The 24,708-nt window shown below is 54.7% G+C and overlaps 1 protein-coding gene across 8 annotated transcripts in view; it reads left to right on the top strand.

Moving 5' to 3' along the window:
* SMPD4 (sphingomyelin phosphodiesterase 4) overlaps positions 1-17,986 on the top strand; it is a 30,811-nt gene extending 12,825 nt beyond the window's left edge. For 4 of the 8 annotated variants that reach the window (XM_077956700.1, XM_015109795.3, XM_077956701.1 and 1 more), the window contains 12 exons: positions 1,117-1,249; positions 4,686-4,757; positions 7,853-7,939; positions 11,712-11,857; positions 12,430-12,520; positions 12,978-13,078; positions 13,844-14,007; positions 14,612-14,817; positions 15,178-15,411; positions 15,663-15,794; positions 15,942-16,070; positions 16,228-17,986. In XM_077956700.1, the coding sequence (XP_077812826.1) occupies positions 1,117-1,249; positions 4,686-4,757; positions 7,853-7,939; positions 11,712-11,857; positions 12,430-12,520; positions 12,978-13,078; positions 13,844-14,007; positions 14,612-14,817; positions 15,178-15,411; positions 15,663-15,794; positions 15,942-16,070; positions 16,228-16,557 (1,825 nt within the window). In that variant the 3' untranslated portion in view covers positions 16,558-17,986. The remainder of the gene's footprint in view (positions 1-1,116; positions 1,250-4,685; positions 4,758-7,852; positions 7,940-11,711; positions 11,858-12,429; positions 12,521-12,977; positions 13,079-13,843; positions 14,008-14,611; positions 14,818-15,177; positions 15,412-15,662; positions 15,795-15,941; positions 16,071-16,227) is intronic. The other 4 variants (XM_077956702.1, XM_015109796.3, XM_077956703.1 and 1 more) reach the window with 1 other exon arrangement.
* The last annotated feature ends 6,722 nt before the right edge of the window (positions 17,987-24,708 follow it).

The following is a 24,708-nucleotide window of genomic DNA, read 5'->3' as shown; positions in this document are numbered from 1 at the left end:
GGGAGGCTGAGGCAGGAGAATCGCTTGAATCCAGGAGGTGGAGGCTGCAGTAAGCTGAGATCGTGCCATTGCACTCCAGCCAGGCATGGTGGTGTTGGTCCCAGCTACTTGGGAGGCCTAAGTCTAGGAGGTTGAGGTTGCAGTGAGCTGTGATTGCATCATTGCACTCCAGCCTGGGCAACAGGATAAGATCCTGTCTCAAAAAAAAAAAATTTGATAACGAGGATTTACCAGAAAGATGTATGGAGACTATGTAATTATCACTAGTATTAACATCCACTTTTGATTCTCCCCTTTTTTCAAATTGATTTTATTTGCAAACAAGGTCTTATTCTCTTACCCCAGGCTGGAGGGCAGTGGTACGATCTCTGCTCACAGCAGCCTCAACCTCCTGGGCTCAAGTGATCCTCCCATCTCAACCCCCCAAGTGTCTGGGACTACAGGCAGGCATACCACTCCTGGCTAATTTTTGTGTTTTTTTGTGGAGACAGGGTTTTGCCATGTTGCCCAGGCTGGAAATTTCTTAATTTTTTAGAAACATGGTCTTGCTCTGTCACCCCAGGCTGGCGTGAAGTTGGCATGATCATTTGTCACTATAGCCTCAACTTGTGGGCCCAGGCCATTCTTCCTCCTCAGCCTTCTAAGTAGCTAGGACTACCGGCACCTGCCACCAGGCCCTGCTGTTTTATGTTTCAATGTTTTTGTGGAGATGGATTCTCACTTTGTTACCCAGGCTGATCTCAAATGCCTGGCCTCAAGAAATCCTCCTGCCTTGGTCTCCCAAGGTGCTGGGATTACCGGTGTGAGCCCCCATGCCCAACCTCGCTGTTGAGGTTGACCAAATTAGCTATTAATAGGGCAGTTACCAAATGGTGGTTCTCTAATTTCATCCCTCCTTCATTGATTAGTGGGTCAGTGGTCACTGTGGTAAGGAGGACTTCTCTCTGTGCTATTGATTTATTCAGGTATATCAGTGTGATCGGGGCTGGGGGAGGGGCATTGTGCTATTGAGCAACTTGTAATCTGTCCCTGCTCTCCTTGATTTTGAGATCCAGATTGCCCCTGGCTAGGCCAGCAGGAGCCTGTAACTCGGGCCTATTTCTGTGTCTCCCTCAGGACACCAGCCATGCCCTTTGCTTCCTATGGCCTCCACCACACTAGCCTCCTGAAGCGACACATCTCTCATCAGACGTCTGTGAATGCAGACCCCGCCTCCCACGAGATCTGGAGGTCAGAAACTCTGCTCCAGGTGAGAGTCGAGCTGGTCAAAAGAAACTGTTCAGCCAGCCAGGCGCAGTGGCTCACGCCTATAATCCCCAGCACTTTGGGAGGCCGAGGTGGGCAGTTCACCTGAAGTCAGGAGTTTGAGACAACCTGGTCAACATGGTGAAACCACGTCTCTACTAAAAATACAAAAATTGGGCCGGGCGCGGTGGCTCACGCCTGTAATCCCAGCACTTTGGGAGGCCGAGGCGGGCGGATCACAAGGTCAGGAGATCGAGACCACGGTGAAACCCCGTCTCTACTAAAAATACAAAAAATTAGCCGGGCGCGGTGGCGGGCGCCTGTAGTCCCAGCTACTCAGGAGGCTGAGGCAGGAGAATGGCGTAAACCCAGGAGGCGGAGCTTGCAGTGAGCCGAGATCGCGCCACTGCACTCCAGCCTGGGCGACAGAGCGAGACTCCGTCTCAAAAAACAAAAAAAAAAAACAAAAAAACAACAACAACAACAACAAAAATACAAAAATTGGCCAGCCATGGTGGCACATGCCTGCAGTCCCAGCTACTCGGGAGGCTGAGGCAGGAGAATGGCGTAAACCCAGGAGGCAGAGCTTGCAGTGAGCTGAGATCTGGCCACTGCACTCCACCCTGGGTGACCGAACTAGACTCCATCTCAAAAAAAAAAAAAAAAAAGAGAAAAAAGAAACTGTTTAGCCACCTTCCACTGTGTGGGACAGAGTCCCAGAGATGGCCCCTCAGCCTGGGGCTGATTTTAAATTGTTGGTATTTTGCTGCTATGACGATTTAGAAAACATGAAAATAGATCTACCCACCCTTCTAACTTACATGTCATTGATGGTGTTTTTCATCCCAGAACCCCCTGTTCATGGAAGTGTTTTGTTTTGCCTGCGGTGATATGATTGTCGCAGAGTCTTTTGGTTTCCGCCTCCCGTGTTGTTGGAGATGTTTCCTGTGATTACCATTATGTGGATATTAAGCCCTGCCCCAGTAGCATTTTTATGACACTGAATGGTGAGGGGTCTGTGCAGCCTTCACAGACCTTCCATTGATTCAGGGGATCCAAGTAGTAGGTGACAGATTTCCTTGTCTGCCCAGAGGGGCTCCAGCCTGTCAGGATGGTATGGGCTGGCTTGCTCACTGAGTGCTGGCCAGCTCCCAGGTCCTGGCTGTGTCTTCTAGGCACACATCAGAGAGCTTCAGCAGGTGCTGCTTGTGACGCTGGATCCCGGGGCTGACTTGGTAGCCACAGCCTTGCTGTTGACAGCCTGGCCTGTAGATAAGATAGGATTCCATCTTCCACCTTCTATATAACTCCTAGTATTTGGAGTGCTGTGCTTTTTGAAGCCTCCACACCATTTCACAGCATCCTCGCAGGGTGGAATGGTAAGAGCCGTTGCCCCTGTTCACAGAGGGGACTGTGATGCCCAGCTGACTCTTGGCTGTGTGGACTGTGGGCTGTGCTGGCCATGAAGAGGGCAGGAGATGGTGACACAGGGCTTATAGGGCAGAACTGGAAGGTACTGCTGTTTTCTGGACCAAAGCTTTGTGGGTTTTTTTTGTTTTTTTTTTTTGTTTTTTTTTTTTTTTGAGATGGAGTCTCACTCTGTTGTCCAGGCTGGAGTGTGGTGGCACAATCTTGGCTCAGTGCAACCTCCACCTCTCAGGTTCAAGTGATTCTCCTGCCTCAGCCTCCCAAATAGCTAGGATTCCAGGTGCCCGCTGCCACGCTCAGCTAATTTTTGCATTTTTACTAGAGATGGGGTTTCACCATGTCTTGAACTCCTGACCACAAGTGATCCATTTACCTCAGCCTCCCAAAGTGTTGGGATTACAGGCGTGAGCCACCATGCCCAGCCCTTTTTGTTTTTTTAATTAAGAAAATAATTTTAATTATAAGATATACATAACATAAAATTTATTGTCTTAACCATTTTCAAGTGTACAGTCAGTAGTGTTAAATATATTCATGTTATTGTGCATCCGATCTCCAGAATGCTTTTCTTCTTGCAAAACTGAAACTGAACCAGCCCGGGCGCAGGGGCCTCACACCTCTAATCTTAGCACTTTGGGAGGCCAAGCAGGGAAGGATTGCTCAAGGCCAGGAGTTCAAGACCAGCCTGGCCAACATAGTGAGACCCTATCTCTTTTAGTGAAAAACAAATCAAACCATTAAACAATTCCCCACCCAGCACCTGGCAACCACTATTCTGCTTTCTGTTTCTGTGGATTTGACTCTTAGATCTCATACCCAGAGTATTTGTAGCATATAATACTTATTTGTGTGTGACTAGCATGCTTCACTTAGCATAATGGACTAAAGATTAATCCATGTTATAGCATATATCAGAATTTCCTTGCTTTTTAAGACTGAATAGTGTTCCATTGTGTGGATGTACCACATTGTGTTTATTTATTTATCTCTCAATGGATACTTGAGTTGCTTCTTTTTTTTTTTAGAGACCAAGTTTTGCTCTTGTTGCCCAGGCTGGAGTGCAATGCCGCGATTTTGGCTTACCGCAACCTCTGCCTCCCACGTTCAAGTGATTCTCCTGCCTCAGCCTCCCAAGGAGTTGAGCTAGAATTACAGGCATGCACCACCACACCCGGCTAGTTTTGTATTTTTAGTAGAGACGAGGTTTCTCCATGTTGGGTCAGGCTGGTCTCGAACTCCTGACCTCAGGTGATCCACCTGCCTTGGCCTCCCAAAGTGTTGGGATTACAGGCGTGAGCCACTGTGCCCAGCCCTTTTTGTTTTGTTTTTAACAGGTTCTAACTTTGTTGCCAGGCTAGAATGCAGTGGTGCAATCTTGGCTCACTGCAGCCTCAAACTCCTGGGCTCAAGCAATCCTCCCACCTCAGACTGGGCTCAAGCAGTCCTCCCACCTCAGACTCCCAAGTTGCTGGGACTATAGGTGTGATGCCCCAACACACCCAGCTGATTTTTGTATTTTTTGTAGAGACAGATTTTCACTATGTTGGCCAGGCTGGTCTTGAACTCCTGGCCTCAGGTAATCCACCCACCTCAGCCTCCCAAAGTGCTGGGATGACAGGGCTGAGTCACCGTGCCTGTTGATTGCCTTTTTACTCTATCAATAGTATCTTTTCATGCTCAAGAGTGCTGATTTTGATGAAGTCTGTCTATTTTTTTCCTTTTGTTGCCTGTGCTTTGGGCGTCATATCTAATTAACCATTGCCAAATCTAGTGTTTTGAAGTTTTCTCCCATGTTTTCTTCTGAGAGTTTATGGTTTTAGTTCTTGTCCTCAGGTCGCTTACCCACTTTGAGTTATATTTTGGCGATGGTGTGAAGGAAGGGCCCAGCTTCACTGTTCTGCATGTGGATATTCTGTGTTCCCAGCTCTGCTTGTTGGAGGCACTGTCCTTTCCCCACTGAACAGTCTGGCACCATTGTTGAGAATGGTTGACTAGCTAATGCTTTTTTGCAGGTTTTTGTTGAAATGTGGCTTCATCACTATTCCTTGGAGATGTATCAAAAAATGCAGTCCCCTCACGCCAAGGTATGTTTCCACAGTTTTTCTTCCCGCCTCCTGCTTCTGACCCTGCTCAACCTGCTGCTTATCCTGCCTCTGAGTGAGTTTTCACAGACTGAACGGTGGGAAGCAGAAACCCACCACCCGCTTGTCACTCAGAAGCCGAATAAGAAGTGGGCGTCGTTCTCTAGTTCCTGGTGGCGGGCAGGGGGTGTCACACCCCGATGTGTAGACACTTGAGGACTGGAGGTCTGGCCTCTCCGGGGCCCACCCTGTGCAGCTTCCTGAGCCCCCTCCCTGGCAGCGGGAACAGATGAGGTTGTGGTGCTCTTGCTCTGAGGGCAGGGGAGCTTCGATGCTCTGGGAGCCACGTTCTCGTCTGTCTCCTCGACTATCAGCAGTGGCTTTGTGCTTTCCCATGAAGGGGTGGCTTGGAGCCTCCTTTGCCTGCTCCCTGTACTCCCCCACCTCCTCCAGAGCATGAGCAAGCAGCCCTTCTCGTGGTGGGTGGCACCTGGTGCCCCCGTGCATGCAGCCTGGCTTGCCTCCTCTCCCTCCCTTTCTCCTCTCCCCGCTCTCTCTCGGGGCAACACGCGGCTTGCAGATGCCTGGAGGTGGCGGAGGCCCTGGGTCACTCTTGCTGTTGCTGTTGCTGTTCCTGGAGCTAGCACCCCCCTCCCCCGCCGGACTGGTCAGAGTGAGAAAGCAGCTAGGTGAACCTTAGGTCTCCAGTCAGTCACCCCCATGGAGCCGCTTGACTCATGCCTATCCGGGCCCTTGCCCGAGGTGGCATCAGCCACGTGGTCTGGTGCCCATGGCGTCTGTGCATCAGTATGCTTGGGAAACTGGCTTTGTCGCTGACAGATTTAAACTGAGGGCTTCCTCCAGAATGTGGCTGGTGGAGTTAAACTTCAGAGGAGCATCCTGTCACTTTTCCTTGGGTTCTGGCAAAGAGCTGTGGGTCTGCTTCTGCCACAGTCTCTACAGCCAGTTCCAGGGCCCCATGCTTTGCCATGTGAAGGCTCTCGCAGAGCATAGGGTCCCCCAAATCCTCACCCTCAGAATCACATGGGTGGAGAATGGGGAAAAGCTGAGGACCCCATCTTGGGCCTCCTGAGTCACAAAGAGCCTGCAGTCCCCTTCCTGCTTCCAGAGCAGACTTGCTGCATGTCCCTGGCTGGTGCCTGGGGGCCTGGTTATTCCCCAGGCCTGCTCCTCCCGTGGGGCTCTGGGTCCCTCACTTAGCACTAGTGCATGTGGCATGGCGTGGCCTGGCAGGGGCAGGGGCCACCACACTGTATTGTGTTCCGGTTGCTCCTTCTGCCTTCTGAGGGAGTGGAAGCACACCTACTTTCAAGAGTCAGCCAGAAAGACTCTTCTGGGCTGTCACCTGTGAGGATTCTGTGTCCTCACGGGCCAGAGGAAGGGCAGGGGGCTGTCCGTGTGGAGGGCAGGAGGTGCAGTTCCCTTCTTCCCCACTTTCGCTTCCTCTGGGCCAGACCTTGGGGTGGGTGGGCCCTGCTCAGAATACCTTGCAGTGGCCGGACCAAGTCCCCAGGGATGCTCCACTCTTCCCCTCTTCCAGTTCAGACAAAACACAAAACGCAAGAAAACTTGGTGGGTGGGAGCCAGAGAAAGGCAGCTATGGAGGTCTGTGTCCCCCAAGGCTTCTTGCCGCTTGCGCAGGCCTGTGCTACACGTACTGCTGTGCAGAAATCCCTGCCTGTCCCCACTAGCCCTTATTTTCAGATGCAGGAAGTGAGGCTCCTGGGGTCATCCTCCTCACCCTGGTTGAGTCCAGGATGCGTGCTTGCTCCCCAGTGGCCCTGTGGGCAGTAAGGATGGCCATGGCGCTGCAGGCCACTGTGTTCCTGCAAGCAAGGGCAGAGCCACACTGGGGAACTGTGTGTCTGATTCCTCCCTGAGCCCCAGGTCTGGCACAGGGGAAGGCTGTGGAGGGCAACACCTCCCTGCCCTGCTCCTTCGCTCCCTGCTCTGCGTGTCATGGCGACTGGCGAGTGTTCTGATCTCTCCTTTGTGGGGCCCCGTGGGTGCGCTGCTTGGGCAGGAGGCATGCTGCTGGCGAGGCAGGATGTGCACCAGGCTGGCTCTGGCTGCACTGGGCTGAAGGGGTGCTTCGGCAGGCCGTGGTGCTGCGGCGCAGTAGGTTGGAGGGTCCTGGCTAGGAACCAGCTCAGCCTCAGGTTCCTGCTGCCTCTGGGTGTGTGTGGCTGTGGCCAGATCCTCGGGGGCTCCCACCCTTGGGAACCCACTGTGTCTGGAGGGTGGAAGTTTCTGGTGCGGTAGGAGAGGCTGCCTCCAGGAGTCAGAGCTGATGTGCACACCCCCTTAGCTGACCTCCGTACTGTCGGGGAGGAGGGCAGGGCCTGGTGGCCTGAGCCTGTGCTCCTCGTCTCTGTACTACTCTTGGGGAACTGTCTTCGCCCTCAGTTCTCAGAGAGCCACATGGAGGGGACACTGATTGAGTTTTAGACACATAGGAATTGATCATGTCTTATACCAATTTGGTAAATTTCTTGAGACAACCCAGTCAATTCCACGTGTCTTTTCTGGGCAGAGTCCTCCTCCTGGAACATGCTCCGCTGGTTTTTCTGAGCCTCGGGATCTTGAGGTCTCAGTGACGGGCAGCATGTCCCAGCGAGGGCCCTGGGCTCTTGGAGGGCTCTGGTGTGCACGTGCCACACAGAGTGACCTCAGAGTCACTGGGGAGAATGGGTCCCATCCTGAAGGGATGAGTTGGGCCCTTCCGATGAGCTAGAGAGGCCTTTAGGCCCCAGCAGTATTGAGGGGCCACCAGGTGACCTGGAGGGTCCATCTGCCCGGGCCTCCAGAGCTGAGGAGAGTGTGGCCACAACCCTGGCCTGGCTTCGGAGGGGGGTGTTGCGCTGGCCCGCGGCTGCTGGGACTGCAATTGTTTGGATTGTCACTGACCGTGCTTTTGTTTTTGTTTTTTTCTCCTCACTCCTGGGCTTGTTCTCATTGCTTTCTTTCTCTCTCCGCTTCCCCCTCCCGTGTCTGGTCCTCTCTCTCCCCTTCCCCACCCCCTCCTCTTGTCCTCTGCTCTTCTGCCTCTTCCGGCATCTCTCTGTTCCTTGTCTCAGCTGGAGGTTCTGCACTACCGACTCAGTGTCTCCAGCGCCCTCTACAGCCCCGCCCAACCCAGCCTCCAGGCCCTCCACGCCTACCAAGTACTGGCTCATTCGTTCCCTTCCCCTGCCCAGAGTGCATGTCCATGCCTGGCAAAGCCAGGGGCCGCCGGGGCCGGCCGCTGGTGACTCAGAGGCTAGTTCCAAGCAGAGCGAAGCCCCTGTGTCTGGGGGAGGCAGGGGTCAGCCTCCAGTCTGGCCTGGCCCCTGGCTTTGTAGTCTAGCTTGGTTGGGGGTGGGGCTGGTGGCTGTGTGGCAGAACAAGGCGTGTGGCCCTGGCTGTCCAGGCTCCCAGCCAGTGGAGGTGTCACAAGCTCTCCGGTGTTGGAGGCCCCATGCTTGGCCCTGGTTTGAAACACTGGAGTCCTCAGGCCTCAGCAGTGGCCTGGTTCACTGCACTCTGTAGGGTCTGGTGCTCAGGAAGGAGCTGCAGACACAGAGGCCTGGGACTTACGGGTGGTGTGGGTTCTGCCTTGTTTAGAACTGTCACCCAGCCTGGAGGTGCTGCGACCCAGAGCCTGCATGTGAGGCGGGGGTGGGAAGGACCTAGGGCTTGACCCTATAGCCCACAGAAGCTGTCCGTCCTTGACAGTCCAGCCAGGACCCGGCCGTCACCTGGGGAGCCCTGGCCACTCATACACACCTCTAGAGGCGGATTAAAGTGGGTGGTGACCTCATAGAGGTTGTAGCTGCCTAGGCAGAAATGACAAGTGTGTGGATGGATTTGAGGTCAGTGAAGCAGAGTTCAGACTTGTAGGGGACTTCAGGGATGACAGAGGAATCAGTGAGAGCCAGAGGAGACAGTCTTTGCTCACAGCCAGTGATCTCTCCCGCTCACCTGGGAAGGAGCACGCATGACTGAACAGGAATTAGAGCACAAGATGAGAAAACGTGTTGGCCCCCGAGCACCGTTGGGCTGGCTGGTGGCCACAGCACACGGGGGCACCTCATACCGCAGGAGCCACTCCAGAGGAGCGGAGGGACCTGAGAGGGCTTGGGCCAGGGAGGGAGGACAGTGTCCAGAAAGCATCTGGTAAACCCCATGGTGGGAGGGGTGACCAGTAAGACCTAGGTGGGGTGAGCTGAGGTGCTGTGAGTCTCAGCCCAGTGGGAAATGTGGGTCTTTGGGGAACACATCCCTAAGGAGCAAGCAGGTGTGACTGTGGCCAGGGACTCCATGTGGGAACATGGCCCAGGAGGGGTGCCGAGCTGCGGGAAGAGTTTGGCTCAGCACACCTGTGGGAAAATAGCCTGAGAGGGTTCCAGGTGACTGCCGGGGGTTAGGGGCGGACAGTGGGCCCTCCGACCCTTCGGAAGGACCGGGTGAGGTGGGGCAAGTGCACCAGCAGTGGAAGGCAGTTTTCCAGTTCTCATGTGGAGGTCGTCCCCTCCCCTGAGCCGCAGGGAGGATGTTAGGGCTCAGGATCCTAGGCCAGGGTTGGAGGGAGGCCCTGGGCTGAGATTGGAGGAGGAGAGAGACCCTGGTCTAACGTCCCACCCCACTGGTGCTCTTCTAGTTGTCAGTATAGGTACAGGTATCATGTCTCATACTTTTCTCCTTCCGTCTTGTCTTTTTTTTCTTTTTGAGATGGTGTCTCGCTCTGTTGCCCAGGCTGGAGTGCAGTGGCATGGTCTTGACTCACTGCAATCTCCACCTCCCAGATTCAAATAATTATCCTGTCTCAGCCTCTTGAGTAGCTGGGATTACAGGCATGTGCCACCCACCCGGCTAATTTTTGTATTTTTAGTAGAGACATAGTTCTACCATGTTGGCCAGGCTGGTCTCAAACTCCCGACCTCAAGTAATCTGCCTGCCTTGGCCTCCCAGAGTGTTGGGATTACAGGCGTGAGTCACTACACCTGGCCCTTTCTTCCAAAACAATGCAAATTCATTGCCCAAAGACTTAACGATACAGATAGTAGAGGAAAATCGCCAGCCGCGATGGCTCACACTTGTAATCCCAGCACTTTGGGAGGTTGAGGCAGGCTGATTGCTTGAACTCAGGAGTTTGAGACCAGCCTGGGCAACATGGCGAGACCCCTGTCTCTACAAAGAAACACAAAAATTAGCCTGGTGTGGTGGTGTGTGCCTGTGTTCCCAGCTACCCAGGAGGCTGAGGCGGGAGGATCCCTTGAGTCCTGGAGGCAGAGGCTGCAGTGAGCCGAGATCACAACACTCCACTCCAGCATGGGTGACACAGTGAGACCCTGTCTCAAAAAAAGCAGAAAATGCCTCCCACCCTGTAGCTCCATCTTCAGACTCAGCCACTGATCTCTGGGGCGTGTCACCTGGACCTGTGGGGACAGTTTTCTGACGGGGAGACTTGAGTGGGCAGCGATATGGGCAGTGGCCCGTGCAGGGTCTGCAGCATCCCAGGATATACCCGGAGGCTGGGCCCTGCACCAGCACAGATGTATGAAGGCCCAAAGGGCTGGGGGACAAGCGAGCATGTCCACTCGGACTCAGGGCCCTGCCCTCGGCACCCTAACTCCCTTGCCCTCGTCAACTCTTGATGCTCCCACCTGCCCTCCCAATGCTAAGCAACCGGAGGAAGCACATGGCCACCAAAAAGATTTCCTCTCCAGCTAGATCTCCAGGATCCTGCTTGTATGTTACAAATCAAAGTTTGGCCTAGGCTGGGCACAGTGGCTCATGCCTGTAATCCCAGCACTTTGGGAGACCTGAGGTCTGGCCAACATGGTGAAATCCCGTCTCTACTAAAAGTAAAAATTAGCTGGGCATGGTGGCACACACTTGTAGTCCCAGCTACTCGGGAGGCTGAGTCAGGAGAATCACTTGAACCTGGATGCGGAGGTTTCAGTGAGCCGAGATAGTGCCGCTGTGCTCCAGCCTGGGCGACAGAGGGAGACCTTGTCTCAGGAAAAAAAAAGTCTGGCCTAATATCCCTGACTGTGCTTTTGTCTTAGGGTTTTCCTGACCACAGGTCCCTGGGCAACAGAGGAAGTGACGCCCGGGGCTTCTGCTGGGCCGAGTTCTCATCTGGCTGTGTCCAGGATGAGCAGGTGGAAGGATTTGGGGAGGAAAGCGAACCCATGGGGTTCTTATTTTTGAACAAGGTCTTACTCTGTCACCCAGGCTGGAGTGTAGTGGCACGATCCTAGCTCACTGCAGCCTCAAACCCCTGGGCTCAAGTGATCCTCCCACCCTAGCCTCCTGAGTCATTAGGACTATAGGTGTGCACCACCACACCCAGCTAACTTTTTAAAATTTTTCGTAGAGACCTGGTCTCCCTGTGTCGTCTAGGCTAATCTCTAACTTCTTAGTGATCTTTCTGCCTCTGCCTCCCAAAGTGCTGGAATTACAGGTCTGAGGCACCACAGCTGGGTTCCACGTGCTTTCTGCACACACTTGGGAGGCTGTTGGGAGACCCTGGATCCAGAGCTTGGGGTGATGCTGGCTCTCTCCTGCCCTGAGGATCAAGACAGGCACCAGTGCCCAAGGGCACAGCCTGTGCCACCCACTGCGGGCTTGCAGCGGTGCAGAAGCAGGGCTGAGGGGCCCTCTGCAGATGTGTCTGTCTTAGTGAGGCCTCCCCAGGGTGGGCTTTGTGGGCGCTGGGCCAAGCACTTCCCTACCACAAGCTGGTCAGCGTTCAGACCAAGCAGTGTAAGGCACGTCTGCTGGGTGCCAGGCACAGTGGTGCCCCAGGGAGTGGCCCCACTCCCGGCCTGGCTCGTGCCTCCTGTGGGGAAGCAGAGCAGCCGGCTCAGGGCGGGATGTGGTCAGACCTGGAGGCCTAGTGCTGTGGGTTCCGCGCTCCTTCCCAGGCCCTCACCCTCGTTCTCCACCTAGGAGTCGTTCACGCCTACTGAGGAGCATGTGTTGGTGGTGCGCCTGCTGCTGAAGCACTTGCACGCTTTTGCCAACAGCCTGAAGCCAGAGCAGGCTTCGCCGTCCGCCCACTCCCACGCCACCAGTCCCCTGGAGGAGTTCAAACGGTAGATGTCCCTTGCGGCTTCCCACCACTGCTGTCTCCCCCGCTTTCCCCTCCTAAGGTGTCGCCCACAGCAGCCTGTCCCCAGGGCATGGAGGGCAGGGTGAGGGGAGTCCCTTTCCGCTCACAGAGCACGTGAGGTCTCTCCAGGCCTAGGCAGGTGCCCTCTCTCCCCACCTAGTTGGCTCCCAGAGCCTCTCTCTCCAGACTGGCCAGAGAGGCCCCATTGTGCTTCCATCTCTTACATCTAATCTTCTTCAACCCTGTCAGGAGAAGAGCTGGGGCAGCCCTGACTGCCAGGCCCATCAGGGCCAGCAGAGTGGGCTGTTTGTATGGGACTGAGGTGTGTGCAGGAGCGGCACTGACTTGGCCGCCTGTGTGCTGTGTGTCCTTGGGACGTTCCCTAAACTCTCTGAACCTTGGTTTCTTCCTCTGAAGAATGGGGCTGAACCTCCTGGAGGTACCCAGTGCTCTCCCCCGGCAGAGCCGACCCTCACTGATGGGAGCCGCGGGCTCACCTGTGAGCAGGGCCTCCTTACTGGGCAAGCAGCAGGTGACCCTCCCAATCCCCTGCAGGGCCGCTGTCCCGAGGTTCGTCCAGCAGAAACTCTACCTCTTCCTGCAGCATTGCTTTGGCCACTGGCCCCTGGACGCATCGTTCAGAGCTGTGAGTGTTGGCCCCGTCACACATGTGCCTGTGTCCTCTGTGTGCCCTGAGGTGGGAGGTCCTCTGGGGCAGTTGAAGGAGGAGAGCAAGTGTTTTCACAGAGGCCTTGGCAAGGAGGGGGTCTTGGAGGGCCGCATTGTTCTTTCTGTTTGTTTCCAAATCCAACCCTCAGGAAAGCCCTGCCCTGTCCCACCTGTCTGGTGCAGGGCAGGTTCCTACCCTTACCTGACCAGGGAGCACTGTGCCCCCTGTGCTGGGAAAAGCCCACCTACGACCCTGGCTTCCGGAGGGCCAGCAAGAGAGCCAAAGCCCACAGGGCTGTGTACGTCTCTCCTGCGCCCTCTGGGCGACGTGGGAAGAGCCAGTCCCACCCAGCTGCCGCCCGGGACCTGGGCTCCAGGCCACCAGAGGATTCGGCCCCCAGCTACTGAGCCCTCAGCACACACCTCCCCCACAGGTCCTAGAGATGTGGCTGAGCTACCTGCAGCCATGGCGGTATGCACCTGACAAGCAGGCTCCGGGCAGCGACTCCCAGCCCCGGTGTGTGTCGGAGAAATGGTGAGCCTCAGCCCCTCTCACAGACATGCACTGGCTCCCCCAGGTGGATATGGCTCCGGTGGGTGGAGGCCAGGCCAGAGGCCTGTGCTGGGGTCAGCCTGGCCCTGGCCCCCGTGGCCGCCTACGGTCCTCTTCCAGCCCCTGCCGACTGGAGCACAGACCAGCCCTTCCTAGACTCAACTTTGCCAGGCCCTAGAATTGGTTTCTCATGGAAGCGGTGGGTGACCCATCCTGCCCTGTCCCCTCTCCCTTCTGTTCCAGACGAGTGTTCAGCCATCCCCAAACTATCCCTTGACTCTCATCAGCACAGAGCAGAGCAGTGGTGATCAAGCAGGGAATGAGGGAGGCCGCCTTCCCCCATCCCCTGCTTGATTCTTACAGCAGACCCCCAGGCTTCTGTGGCACCTCGCATGGCCACTGACCCCTCCCCTCACCCAAGGCCTTCCCCTTTGGACCCTCTGGGGGATCCTCCCTCAGCCCCCTCAGGCTTTGGGCCGGCCTCTGCCATGGTGGCCTCCGTTCACTTGGAAAGGGGCCTCAGCCTTGCTAAGGATGTCGTGTCCTCAGAGGGCCTGGGTCTTACCTGCCTCTGTCCTGCCCTCCCTGCCTGCCCATGCCCCCCGAGTTGTCATCTGTGACAGCTTGTCACCTTGGCCAGGGAGAGTCTGAAAGCCCAAGGGTGAGCAAGGGCATTAAGGACATAGATCAGCACAGCCCCCGCCTCCAGTTGGAAGACTGGCCCTGACCTGCCACCTCGGTCCCCAGGGCGCCCTTTGTCCAGGAGAACCTACTGATGTACACCAAGTTGTTTGTGGGCTTCCTGAACCGCGCACTCCGCACAGACCTGGTCAGCCCCAAGCACGCGCTCATGGTGTTCCGAGTGGCCAAAGTCTTTGCCCAGCCCAACCTGGCTGAGATGATTCAGAAAGGTAAGTCATCAGCCTGGGCCAGCCGGGTAAACGTCGACCAAGCCAGACCAGGGCCAGGCCCTTAGCTGGAGGCGACCGGTCTTTGAGAGGGACCCACATGCCCAGAGTGGGCCCTAGCAAAGGGTGCTGTGGAGACTCCTGGGACACATCTGTATGGTGAAGTCTGAAACCGGCTGGATCCTGCCTGCCCTGCAGCCACCACGCACTCGCGGGGAGGATGGCAGGTGTGCCCACAGAGGGGGACTGCACGGTCCAAGCTGCAGCCCCATGGCCCCGCCGTTTCTCCCCGGCGACTCGTGGTGGCCACTTGAGGAGGTGAGCCTGGACTCTGCCGTGCATTCATCCTGGCTGGGTTGGGCATTGGTTTCTGTTCCTCCTGCTGTTGTTTCCCTCCTGCAGACACTGCTGGGGGCTCTGTGAGCCACCAGCTTCCCCACCTGCCCTCCTCAGCCACCTACTGAGTGGGAGATGCTGCCAGGCAGGGCCTCAGAGGACACCCCTGGGTCACGGCTCCCCAGACACCTCGGAGGCACCCCAGAATTCTAAGTCAGGTACACTGCCTCCGGGAAGTGGGTGCCAGGTTCGACCGTCTCCTGCCTTCTAGGTGAGCAGCTATTCCTGGAGCCAGAGCTGGTCATCTCCCACCGCCAGCACCGACTCTTCACGGCCCCCACATTCACTGGGAGCTTCCTGTCACCCTGGCCACCAGCAGTCACTGATGCCTCCTTCAAGGTGAAGAACCACGTCTACAGCCTGGAGGGCCAGGACTGCAAGTACACCCCGATGTTTGGGCCCGAAGCCCGCACCCTGGTGAGTGGGCCGGCGGTGCCTGTCCTCAGGGCCCCTGGAGCCATGGGGCTGAGCAGAGCCGGGGAAGGGCTGTGATCCGGCAGGAAGGAGGGAGGCTGGGTGTAGATTTGTCGCCACATCTCCTTCCCCCGTTTTAGTAAAGTCTCAGTTTTTCCTGATAACGAAGGCAGTGTTTGTTGGGAAATTTCAAATTTAGATGATCATCCTTTAGTCTTTAAAAGTCCTCTGGCGGGAGCTGCTCCTCCCGACGCTCAGCAGTCTGGCTGTGCATTGCTCTTGGGGTCCCGGCCAGCCTGTCTGGGTGGCAGCACAGGCCTGTCCTGCTGGTGACCTGGTGACCTGCCCGCACCTCCCTTGCAGGTCTTACGCCTTGCTCAGCTCATCACACAGGCCAAACACACAGCCAAGTCCATCTCAGACCAGTGTGCGGAGAGCCCGGCTGGCCACTCCTTCCTCTCATGGCTGGGCTTCAGCTCCATGGACACCAACGGCTCCTACCCAGCCAACGATCTAGACGAGATGGGGCAAGACAGCGTCCGGAAGACAGATGAATATCTGGAGAAGGCCCTGGAGTACCTGCGCCAGATATTCCGGGTACGACCTGTGGGACCTGCCCCACGGCCATCAGGGTCCCCTTCCCCGAAAGATCCACTTCACGTAGCCTGTGCTCAGCCACGTACCAGTCCCAGGCCCCACACATACGGACCCAGTGTTGTGGGAGGCAGGCCCACACCTCGAGCATCATATCTGGGTCCCCTTGTTGGCACTGTTGTAGGCTGGTGGGGTGAAGACTGGTCCCCTCCCTTCATCTTGACGCTGAGGGCAGAGGCACTTCTCTCTGGCAGCTCAGCGAAGCACAGCTCAGGCAGTTCACGCTCGCCTTGGGCACCACCCAGGATGAGAATGGAAAAAAGCAGCTTCCCGACTGCATTGTGGGTGAGGACGGACTCATCCTCACGCCCCTGGGGCGGTACCAGGTGAGAGGCCCGTGTCTCAGAGGAGCATGGACTGGGCCCTGCCTCATCCCTAGCTCCCTCCTCCCTCGTGAGCAGAGGCCATCAGGCTCCTCTGAGTTGTATGTGGGGCTATGTTTTCTGACCCGTCGCTATGGCCTGGCTTTCTAGATCATCAATGGGCTGCGAAGGTTTGAAATTGAGTACCAGGGGGACCCAGAGCTGCAGCCCATCCGCAGCTATGAGATCGCCAGCTTGGTCCGCACGCTCTTCAGGCTGTCGTCTGCCATCAACCGCAGAGTGAGTGGGCAGGAGGACCGGCCTGGCCTCTTCAGAGAGGGTTCTGGATGCTCCTGCCCCGGGTGCAGTCCCGGGCTGGCTGGTGGGGGTGGGGCACTGCTGTCCTGAGGCCTGTGGTGCCACCACCCCACACCCCATGCCTCTGTCTGTGCTTCAGTTTGCAGGACAGATGGCGGCTCTGTGTTCCCGGGATGACTTCCTCGGCAGCTTCTGTCGCTACCACCTCACAGAACCTGGGCTGGCTAGCAGGCACCTGCTGAGCCCCGTGGTGCGGAGGCAGGTGGCTGGCTACACCCGTGGCCCCAGGCTCAGCCTGCGCTTCCTGGGCAGTTACCGGACGCTGGTCTCGCTGCTGCTGGCCTTCTTGGTGGCCTCTCTGTTCTGCGTCGGGCCCCTCCCATGCACGCTGCTGCTCACCCTGGGCTATGTCCTCTACGCCTCTGCCATGACCCTGCTGACCGAGCGGGGGAAGCTGCACCAGCCCTGAGGGTGTCAGCTGCCTTCAGAGCAGGCTGGGGGGATTTGCCACACAGCCCCACCTTGGGCCTGAGAGGACCTGGGAAGCCCCTCCAGAAGGGACCACGGTCATCCTCGGGCTTCTGGAGCAGGGTTCCTGCAGCCGCAGAGGCATCTGGAGGAAACGCAACCAAGAAGGGAAGGCAGGGGAGGCCGAGACGGGCGGATCACGAGGTCAGGAGATCAAGACCATCCTGGCTAACACGGTGAAACCCCGTCTCTACTAAAAAATACAAAAAACTAGCCACAAAAAACTAGCCGGGCGAGGTGGCGGGTGCCTGTAGTCCCAGCTACTCGGGAGGCTGAGGCAGGAGAATGGCGGGAACCCGGGAGGCGGAGCTTGCAGTGAGCTGAGATCGGGCCACAGCACTCCAGCCTGGGCCACAGAGCCAGACTCCGTCTCAAAAAAAAAAAAGAAGGGAAGGCAGGCGGGGCCCAGCAAAGGAGTGGCTACCAGGCCTCAACAACCACGTTCTGTGACAGCGCAGAGCTCGGCGCCGGCCCCTCCCTCCCTCCGCCAAGGACTCCGCCCAGCCAGCTCTTGGGGCCTTTTTCCAGCGCCCATTTGGGTGCTCTGCCGCTAAGCTTGGGAGCCAGCCTGCCAACAGCCGCCTGGCCTGGCCTCCCGACTGGCTGGCCTTGAGGTGGGCAGAGCGGGTTGTGGCACCTCCTCTCCCTGTATGGGACCAGGACGGTGGCTCAGCCTCCACTTCAGGGAAGAATCAAAGTTTCTAGAGTCGTGAGAAAACTATTGAGAGTGGCTCTCCTCTGATTCTTCACTGTGAGGGGCATTCTTCATGTTCTCCCAGCTGTTCCAAGACTGGGCCGTAGAATTCCATGTTTCAGGAGCCTAAGACCCTCCCAGAGCCCAGGTGCTTCACCACAGACCCCAAGCCGTCGAGCACATCGCCCAGAGCAGTGGCCAACATCATGGACCCCTGTGCCTTGTCACAGATGGGTGCTGGTCCTCAGGTGTTGCAGATACTGCTGGGTCCATGGGGTCGGATTCTGCCAGTTTCTGCACTGCAGCCAAAGATGGTCAGAAGCATTGTCACTTCACTAGCATCAAGTGCTCAAAGACATGGCAGCCGTTTGGTGGTACTTAAGTATTCAAAATGACGACAACTGCAGATTCTCTGACAGAAACCAGCACGGGCTCTTCACCTTCCTTTACCCCACAGATGACACGCCAGGGACAACAGCATCTCAGTGGCGATTTCCAAACCAAGCCTTTGTTTTTGGTGTGGCAGTTTGGGGGTTTGCTTTAATGTTTTTCAAATTGTAAATGTTGGGCTTTGTATTTTGATGTAAACTGAGAATAATGGCATTTTAGGGCCTGTGACCAAAAATCAAGCTTGTAACTCGACCATGGATCTGAATAAACCTGTCCTTGCTTCTGAGTCTTCTGGCACCTGGGCTCAGTCTCCAGGAGCTTCACCTGTGCAGAGTCCCTGAGCACACGGGGGCTGCAGACACAACTGCTGGGCACCCTGTCGGCCCCTCCCTGCAGTGTCCACAGGCCTGGGCCTCTGGCTTCCTGTTCTTTCCTCTCTCAGAGGCACAGTGACTTTGCCCCGTCTTTACAAAAGATTCAAAAAGTTAGGCATGGTGGCTCATGTGTGGTCCCAGCTACTCGGGACACCGAGTTTGGAGGATCGTCAGGACCCAGGAGGTGAAGGCTGCAGTGAGCCTTCATCACGCCACTATCCTCCAGCCTGGGTGACGGAGTGAGACCCTGTTCTCAAAAGCTGACCTCCAGGAACGTGTGCTGCCATGTCTATGGCTTCCAGAAGCTCCGAGGATTGCGGGAGTTGCTGGGGGCTGAACTGTCTGGCCAGGAGTGGGGGTGCAGACAAAAACGTATTGAGAACCAAGAACAGCAAAGCTGAGAGGGGGCAGGGTCTTGGTGGCTGGGACCTGGACAGTGATGGCCACAAAGCCAGCTGGTGCTCAGTGGCTCCTGCCTGGGGAGCGAGGACGGCAGCAGGCAACTAGGTTCCAGCCACTTCCAGGTATGGGGTAGGGACCTCGCCAATAAATTGGGATTTAAATTTTGCCGAGAGCTTTCACTCTAGAGAAAATGGGACTGGTGGGACGAGAGCAGAAGCAAAATGCAGTTGGGGGGGCCCGGCCAGGAGGCACTTGGGGACTTCCAGGGAAGGCCTGTAGTTGGAGCAACTTGGGAAGCAGTTCTGTCTGGGGCACAAGGAGGAGGGACGCCAGGCTGGAGGCAGGAGCGCCTGCACATTCTCGTCTCCACCCCTGGATGCCTCCAGAGTGGTCTGCCCTAACTGCCACTGCCGCCGCCGCCTCAGCTTCTAGGACTTTTTGCCATTGGGCCACACTCCTCTGCTAACAGGCCAAATCCAGATGCTTCTCTGACCAAGTGGCCTGGAGCCTCTGGCGGCACAGCTTCAGGCTGTCCTGACATCACCCCTGCCCCCTGCACATCCGCATTGTCCTCCTTGCCCCGAGGCAGTGCTGTTCCCTGGAGCCCATTCATGGCCCACTCCCTTGCACGACCAACACATTATACCTCTAGGATATGCCAGCGCCCCTGTGATCTGAGGTAAGTCAGATTCTGATTGTGCAAGCAACTCACACGCAGAGGCCCTGTGCAGTCAGGAGAAATCTATACCTTTCCCCTTGGACATCCAAGAGCAAGTTAGATCCCCTAAAGGCCAGCTCTCACCAATAACCCTGACATTTCCAATATAAATGAGGGAGAACTCTTCTTTTTTTTTTTTTTTTAACTGAGTATCTCACTCTGTCACCCAGGCTGGAGTGCAGTGGCCAGATCTCAGCTCACTGCAAGCTCCGCCTCCCGGGTTCACGCCATTCTCCTGCCTCAGCCTCCCGAGTAGCTGGGACTACAGGCGCCCGCCACCTTGCCCGGCTAGTTTTTTGTATTTTTAGTAGAGATGGGGCTTCACTGTGTTAGCCAGGATGGTCTCAATCTCCTGACCTCGTGATCCACCCGCCTCGGCCTCCCAAAGTGCTGGGATTGCAGGCGTGAGCCACCGCGCACGGCCGAGAACTTTTGGAGACAAAGTCTTGCTATATTGCCCAGGCTGGAGTGCACCGCACCGTCACGGCTCACTGCAGCCTGTAACTCCTGGGCTTACGCAGTCCTGCCTCAGCATCCTAAGTAGCCAGGACTACAGGCATGCGCCACCACACCCTGCTAATTTTTAAATTTTTTTGTAGAGGCGGGGTCTCACTGTGTTGCCAGGCTGGTCTTGAACTCCTGGGCTCAAATGATGGACCGCCTCTGCATCCTGAAGTGCTGGGGTTACAGGTGCGAGCCACCACACTGGAGAGAGGACTCTCATGTAGCCTTCACTGTAAAAACTAAGCTAGCTTCCCTTGACTCCCCAAACCAGAATTCCTAACATAATTTTCTCAAGTCACAAGGTGCCAAAACATACCAAATTATTTCCCAGTCAAGAATTCCTACTTTTGGCCAGGTGCAGTGGCTCACGCCTGTAATCCCAGCACTTTAGGAGGCTGAGGCAGGAGGATCACTTGACGTCAAGAGTTCGAGACCAGCCTGGCCAACATGGTGAAATCCCATCTCTACTAAAAATACAAAAATTAGCTAGTGTGGCGCATACCTCTAATCTCAGTTACTTGGGAGGCTGAGGCAGGAGAATCGCTTGAACCTGGGGTGCAGAGGTTGCAGTGAGCCAAGATTACACCACTGTACTCCAGCCTGGGTGGCAGAGACTCCTTCTAAAAAATAAATAAAAAATAAAAGTGGGCCGGGCGCGGTGGCTCAAGCCTGTAATCCCAGCACTTTGGGAGGCCGAGACGGGCGGATCACGAGGTCAGGAGATCGAGACCATCCTGGCTAACACGGTGAAACCCCGTCTCTACTAAAAATACAAAAAGCTAGCCGGGCGAGGTGGCGGCGCCTGTAGTCCCAGCTACTCGGGAGGCTGAGGCAGGAGAATGGCGGGAACCCGGGAGGCGGAGCTTGCAGTGAGCTGAGGTCCAGCCACAGCACTCCAGCCCGGCGACAGAGCAAGACTCCGTCTCAAAAAATAAAAAAAATAAAAAAATAAAATAAAAGTGATAATTGGCAGCTGGTGCCAGGGAGAGGCCACTTCCTGATGGGCCACACCTATTTCACTAAAGGGTTAATTGAATGCAGATTCGAGGGAGAAGCAACTTCCCAGGCATGCGCATTAGGAGACAAAGTGGTGGAGTATGACCTTCTGGGGGCACCCTACCCAAAACCCTCAGATGGCATGCATACAGTTTCCTAAACACACTGCGAGCACCCACCTCCCAGGGTTAAGGAGGGCACTATACATACGGACAGCCCACCCTAAGGGAAGGATCATGGGAAAGGGGCCAGTCTAGAAGGTCCTAGGATCAAGGTTAAACACTTGACCTTCATGTGCCCACTTAGGTCTCTTCCAAGCGTACTTTCCTTTCTTTGCTGTTTTAAAGACTTTTAAAATACACTTCCACTCCTGCTCTGAAACTTGCTTCGGTCTCTTTTTCTGCCTTATGCCCCTCAGTCGAATTCCTTCTTCTGAGGAGCCAAGAACTGTCGTTGCTGAAGACCCATCGGATTCACTGCCAGCAACTTGGACACCTTCCACTGCTAACACCATTAACTCGGACACCTTCCACTGCTAACACAATAACACTTGGTTACTGTGTTTATTTGGAGCGTAAGTAGGGTTTAAGGAGATGTGTATGGGTGCCAGGTTGACAAGGGGTGGACTTGTGATGGTTAATTCTGTATGTCAACTTGTCTGGGCCACTGGATGCACACATATCTGGTTACACAGTATTTCCTGGCAGGTCTGGAAGGGTGTTTTCAGAAGAAATTAGCATTTAACTTGGTGGTGCAAGCAGCCATGCGTGCATTTCTGGAGCAGCTTCCCTGTAGCTTGCAGGAACCAGAGCGGGCAATAAGAGTCCCATCCTCCAAATCCTGGAGATCTGTGCTCTGATTGATGATGGTTGCTTTTGATTGTGAAAATGCAGACAAAGGCCGGGCGCGGTGGCTCAAGCCTGTAATCCCAGCACTTTGGGAGGCCGAGACGGGCGGATCACGAGGTCAGGAGATCGAGACCATCCTGGCTAACACGGTGAAACCCCGTCTCTACTAAAAATACAAAAAATTAGCCAGGCGTTGTGGCAGGCGCCTGTAGTCCCAGCTACTCGGGAGGCTGAGGCAGGAGAATGGTGTGAACCCAGGAGGCGGAGCTTGCAGTGAGCTGAGATCTGGCCACTGCACTCCAGCTTGGGCGACAGAGCGAGACTCTGTCTCAAAAAAAAAAAAAAAAAAAGAAAAAAAGAAAATGCAGACAAAGAGGCAGGCAGCCACTGCTGCAATCTCCACGGCTATGTTTGCAACCTCCCTCCTCAACCCTCACCCCCTTCCTGGGGACACACCTTCCAGGAGGTTTTTATGGATCAGCACCTCCTCCTGCCTTCATTTTTCTTTTCTCCTTGGGAACCAGATGTTTAGGACTAAGACATTCAAAAGCAACCATACACCAGGCACAGTGGCTCATACCTGTAATTTCAACACTTTGGGAGGCTGAGGCAGGAAGACTGCCTCAGCCCAGGAGTTTGAGACCAATCTGGGCAACATAGCAAGACAAAAAAAAAATTAGCCAGGCATGGTGGTGTGTGCCTTTAATCCCAGTTACTAGGGAAGCTGAGGCAGGAGGATGGCTTGAGTCCAGGAGTTCCAGGCTGCAAGTGAGCTATAATCGTGCCACTGCACTCCTGCCTGGATGACTTTCTCTCCACTCAGGAGATCCTCACTCCCAGCAATAATACTGCTGCCATTCATTCCACTATCAATAAGCCATAATTACTGAATACATGTTGCTATAATTATTTTGAACACCCTGTCATCTGTTAAAAATAAGAACAAGATTATGTTTTATCTTCATTTATTTCTTCTCTAATGCATTTCCCTTTCTTTAGATCCAAATTTCCTATATCATTTTCCTTCTTTTTTTGAGACAGGGTCTCTCTGTTGCCCAAGCTGGAGTGCAGTGGTGCAATCATGGCTCACTGCAGTCTCAGCCTTCTGAGTAGGTGGGACTGCAGGCATGCACCACCATGCAGGCAAATTTTTTAGTTTTTTGTGGAGACAGGGTCTGGCTATATTGCCCAGGCTGGTCTCCAACTCTCAGGCTCAAGAGATCCTTCTGCTTTGGCCTCTTAAAGTGCTGGGATTACAGGCATGAGCCATGCACCTGACTTCATTTCTGTTGTGTTTTTGACTTCTTACATTTTCTTTTTGTTTATTGAGACAGTGTCTCACTCTGTTGCTTGGGATGGAGTGTAGTGGCAGGATCTCAGCTTGCTTCACCTCCTGGGTTCAAGTAATTATTTGGCTTCGGCCTCCTGAGTAGCTGGGATTACAGACATATACCACCATGCCTGGCTAATTTTTTTTTTTTTTTAAACGGGAGTCTCACTCTGTCGCCCAGGCTGGAGTGCAGTGGCACGATCTCGGCTCACTGCAAGCTCTGCCTCCCGGGTTCACGCCATTCTCCTGCCTCAGTTTCCCAAGTAACTGGGACTACAGGTGCCCACCACCACGCCCGGCTAATTTTTTGTGTTTTTAGTAGAGAATGGGTTTCACCATGTTAGCCAGAATGATGTCGATCTCCTGACCTTGTGATGCGCCCGCCTCGGCCTCCCAGTAATTTTTGTATTTTTAGTAGAGATGGGTTTTCACCATGTTGCCCAGGCTGGTCTTGAACTCCTGACCTCAAGTGAGTTGCCCACCTTGGCCTCCCAAAGTGTTGGGATTAGAGGTGTGAGCCATTGTGCCCAGCCAACTTTATGCATTTTCTTTCTTTTATTTTCTTTTTTTGAGATGGAGTCTTACTCTGTTGCGCAAGCTTGAGGGCAGTGGCATGATCTCGGCTCACTGCAACCTCCACCTCCTGGGTTCAAGTGATCCTCCCGCCTCAGCCTCCCAAGTAGCTGGAATTACAGGTGCATGCCACTACACTAGCTAATTTGTGTATTTTTTAGTAGAGATGGAGTTTCACCATGTTGGCCAGGCTGGTCTTGACCTCCTGACCTCAAATGATCTGCCCAACTCGGCCTCCCAAAGTGCTGGGATACAGACATGAGCCACTATGCTTGGCCTTCACATTTTCTTTAGATTATTTCTTAGAGTGTCTACCTCTACTGTTCCCATTATCAGTATGTAATCTCATGTTGTCCACTTTTTTCCATTAGAGCCCTTAGCATATTAATAATAGTTGTATTCCATTTCTTGGTCTGATAATTCCAACATCTCTGCCATATTTAAGTCTGGCTCTGATGTTTGCTGTGTCTTCAAACTGTGTTTTTTGTTTTTTATTATGCCTTACAAGTTTTTGTTGACGGCTGGTGGTGCTGAACCAGGAAGAGGTAAATGGACTTTCTGTGTGAAGTTTTATGTTGGTCTGGTTTAGGGGTTGTGCCATGTGTGTTGTTTGTTAACTGTAGGTGTCTGAGGCTTAAATCTCTGGTGTCTTAGTTTTTGTCTCCCTGTTGTCTTTAGGGTTTCCTAGAGATTTCTCAAATAAGCTCTGAGATGAGCAGTTCTTTCGCTTGTATCCTCTGTTATTATACAGGAGCCCTGTGGATGTGGCAGTAAGATGTGGGAAAGGGGAGCCAGAGCAGGCTGGGGTGAGGTTATGTTCTCTTCCTCCAGGTTTGTTGGTATCTGGTAAAATCACGATTGGCCTGGCTGTGTTTTTTTTTTTTTTTTTTTTTTTTTTTGAGGGCAGGCCTTGTAAAAAAAAAAAAAAAAAGGCGTATTTCTTTTTATTTTTATTATTTTTTAATTAATTAATTTATTTTGAGACAGAGTCTCACCCTGCCGCCCAGGCCGGAGTGCAATGGAGCAATCTTGGCTCACTGCAACCTGCCCCTCCTGGGTTCAAGTGATTCTCCTGCCTCAGCCTCCCGAGTAGCGGGGATTACAGGCGTGAGTCACCGTGCCCGGCCTCTTATTTTTAGGCAGCATCTCACTCTGTCGCCTAGGCTGGAGTTCAGTGGTGCCATCATAGCTCACTGCAGCCTCCACCTCCGGGGTTCCAGCGATCCTCCCGCCTCAGCCTCCCGAGTAGTTGAGACTACAGGG

Source organism: Macaca mulatta, chromosome 12 (genome assembly GCF_049350105.2).
Source record: "Macaca mulatta isolate MMU2019108-1 chromosome 12, T2T-MMU8v2.0, whole genome shotgun sequence".
Taxonomy (NCBI): Eukaryota; Metazoa; Chordata; class Mammalia; order Primates; family Cercopithecidae; genus Macaca; species Macaca mulatta.
Note: the sequence above shows the minus strand (reverse complement) of the source record. Positions and strands in the feature narration are given on the sequence as shown.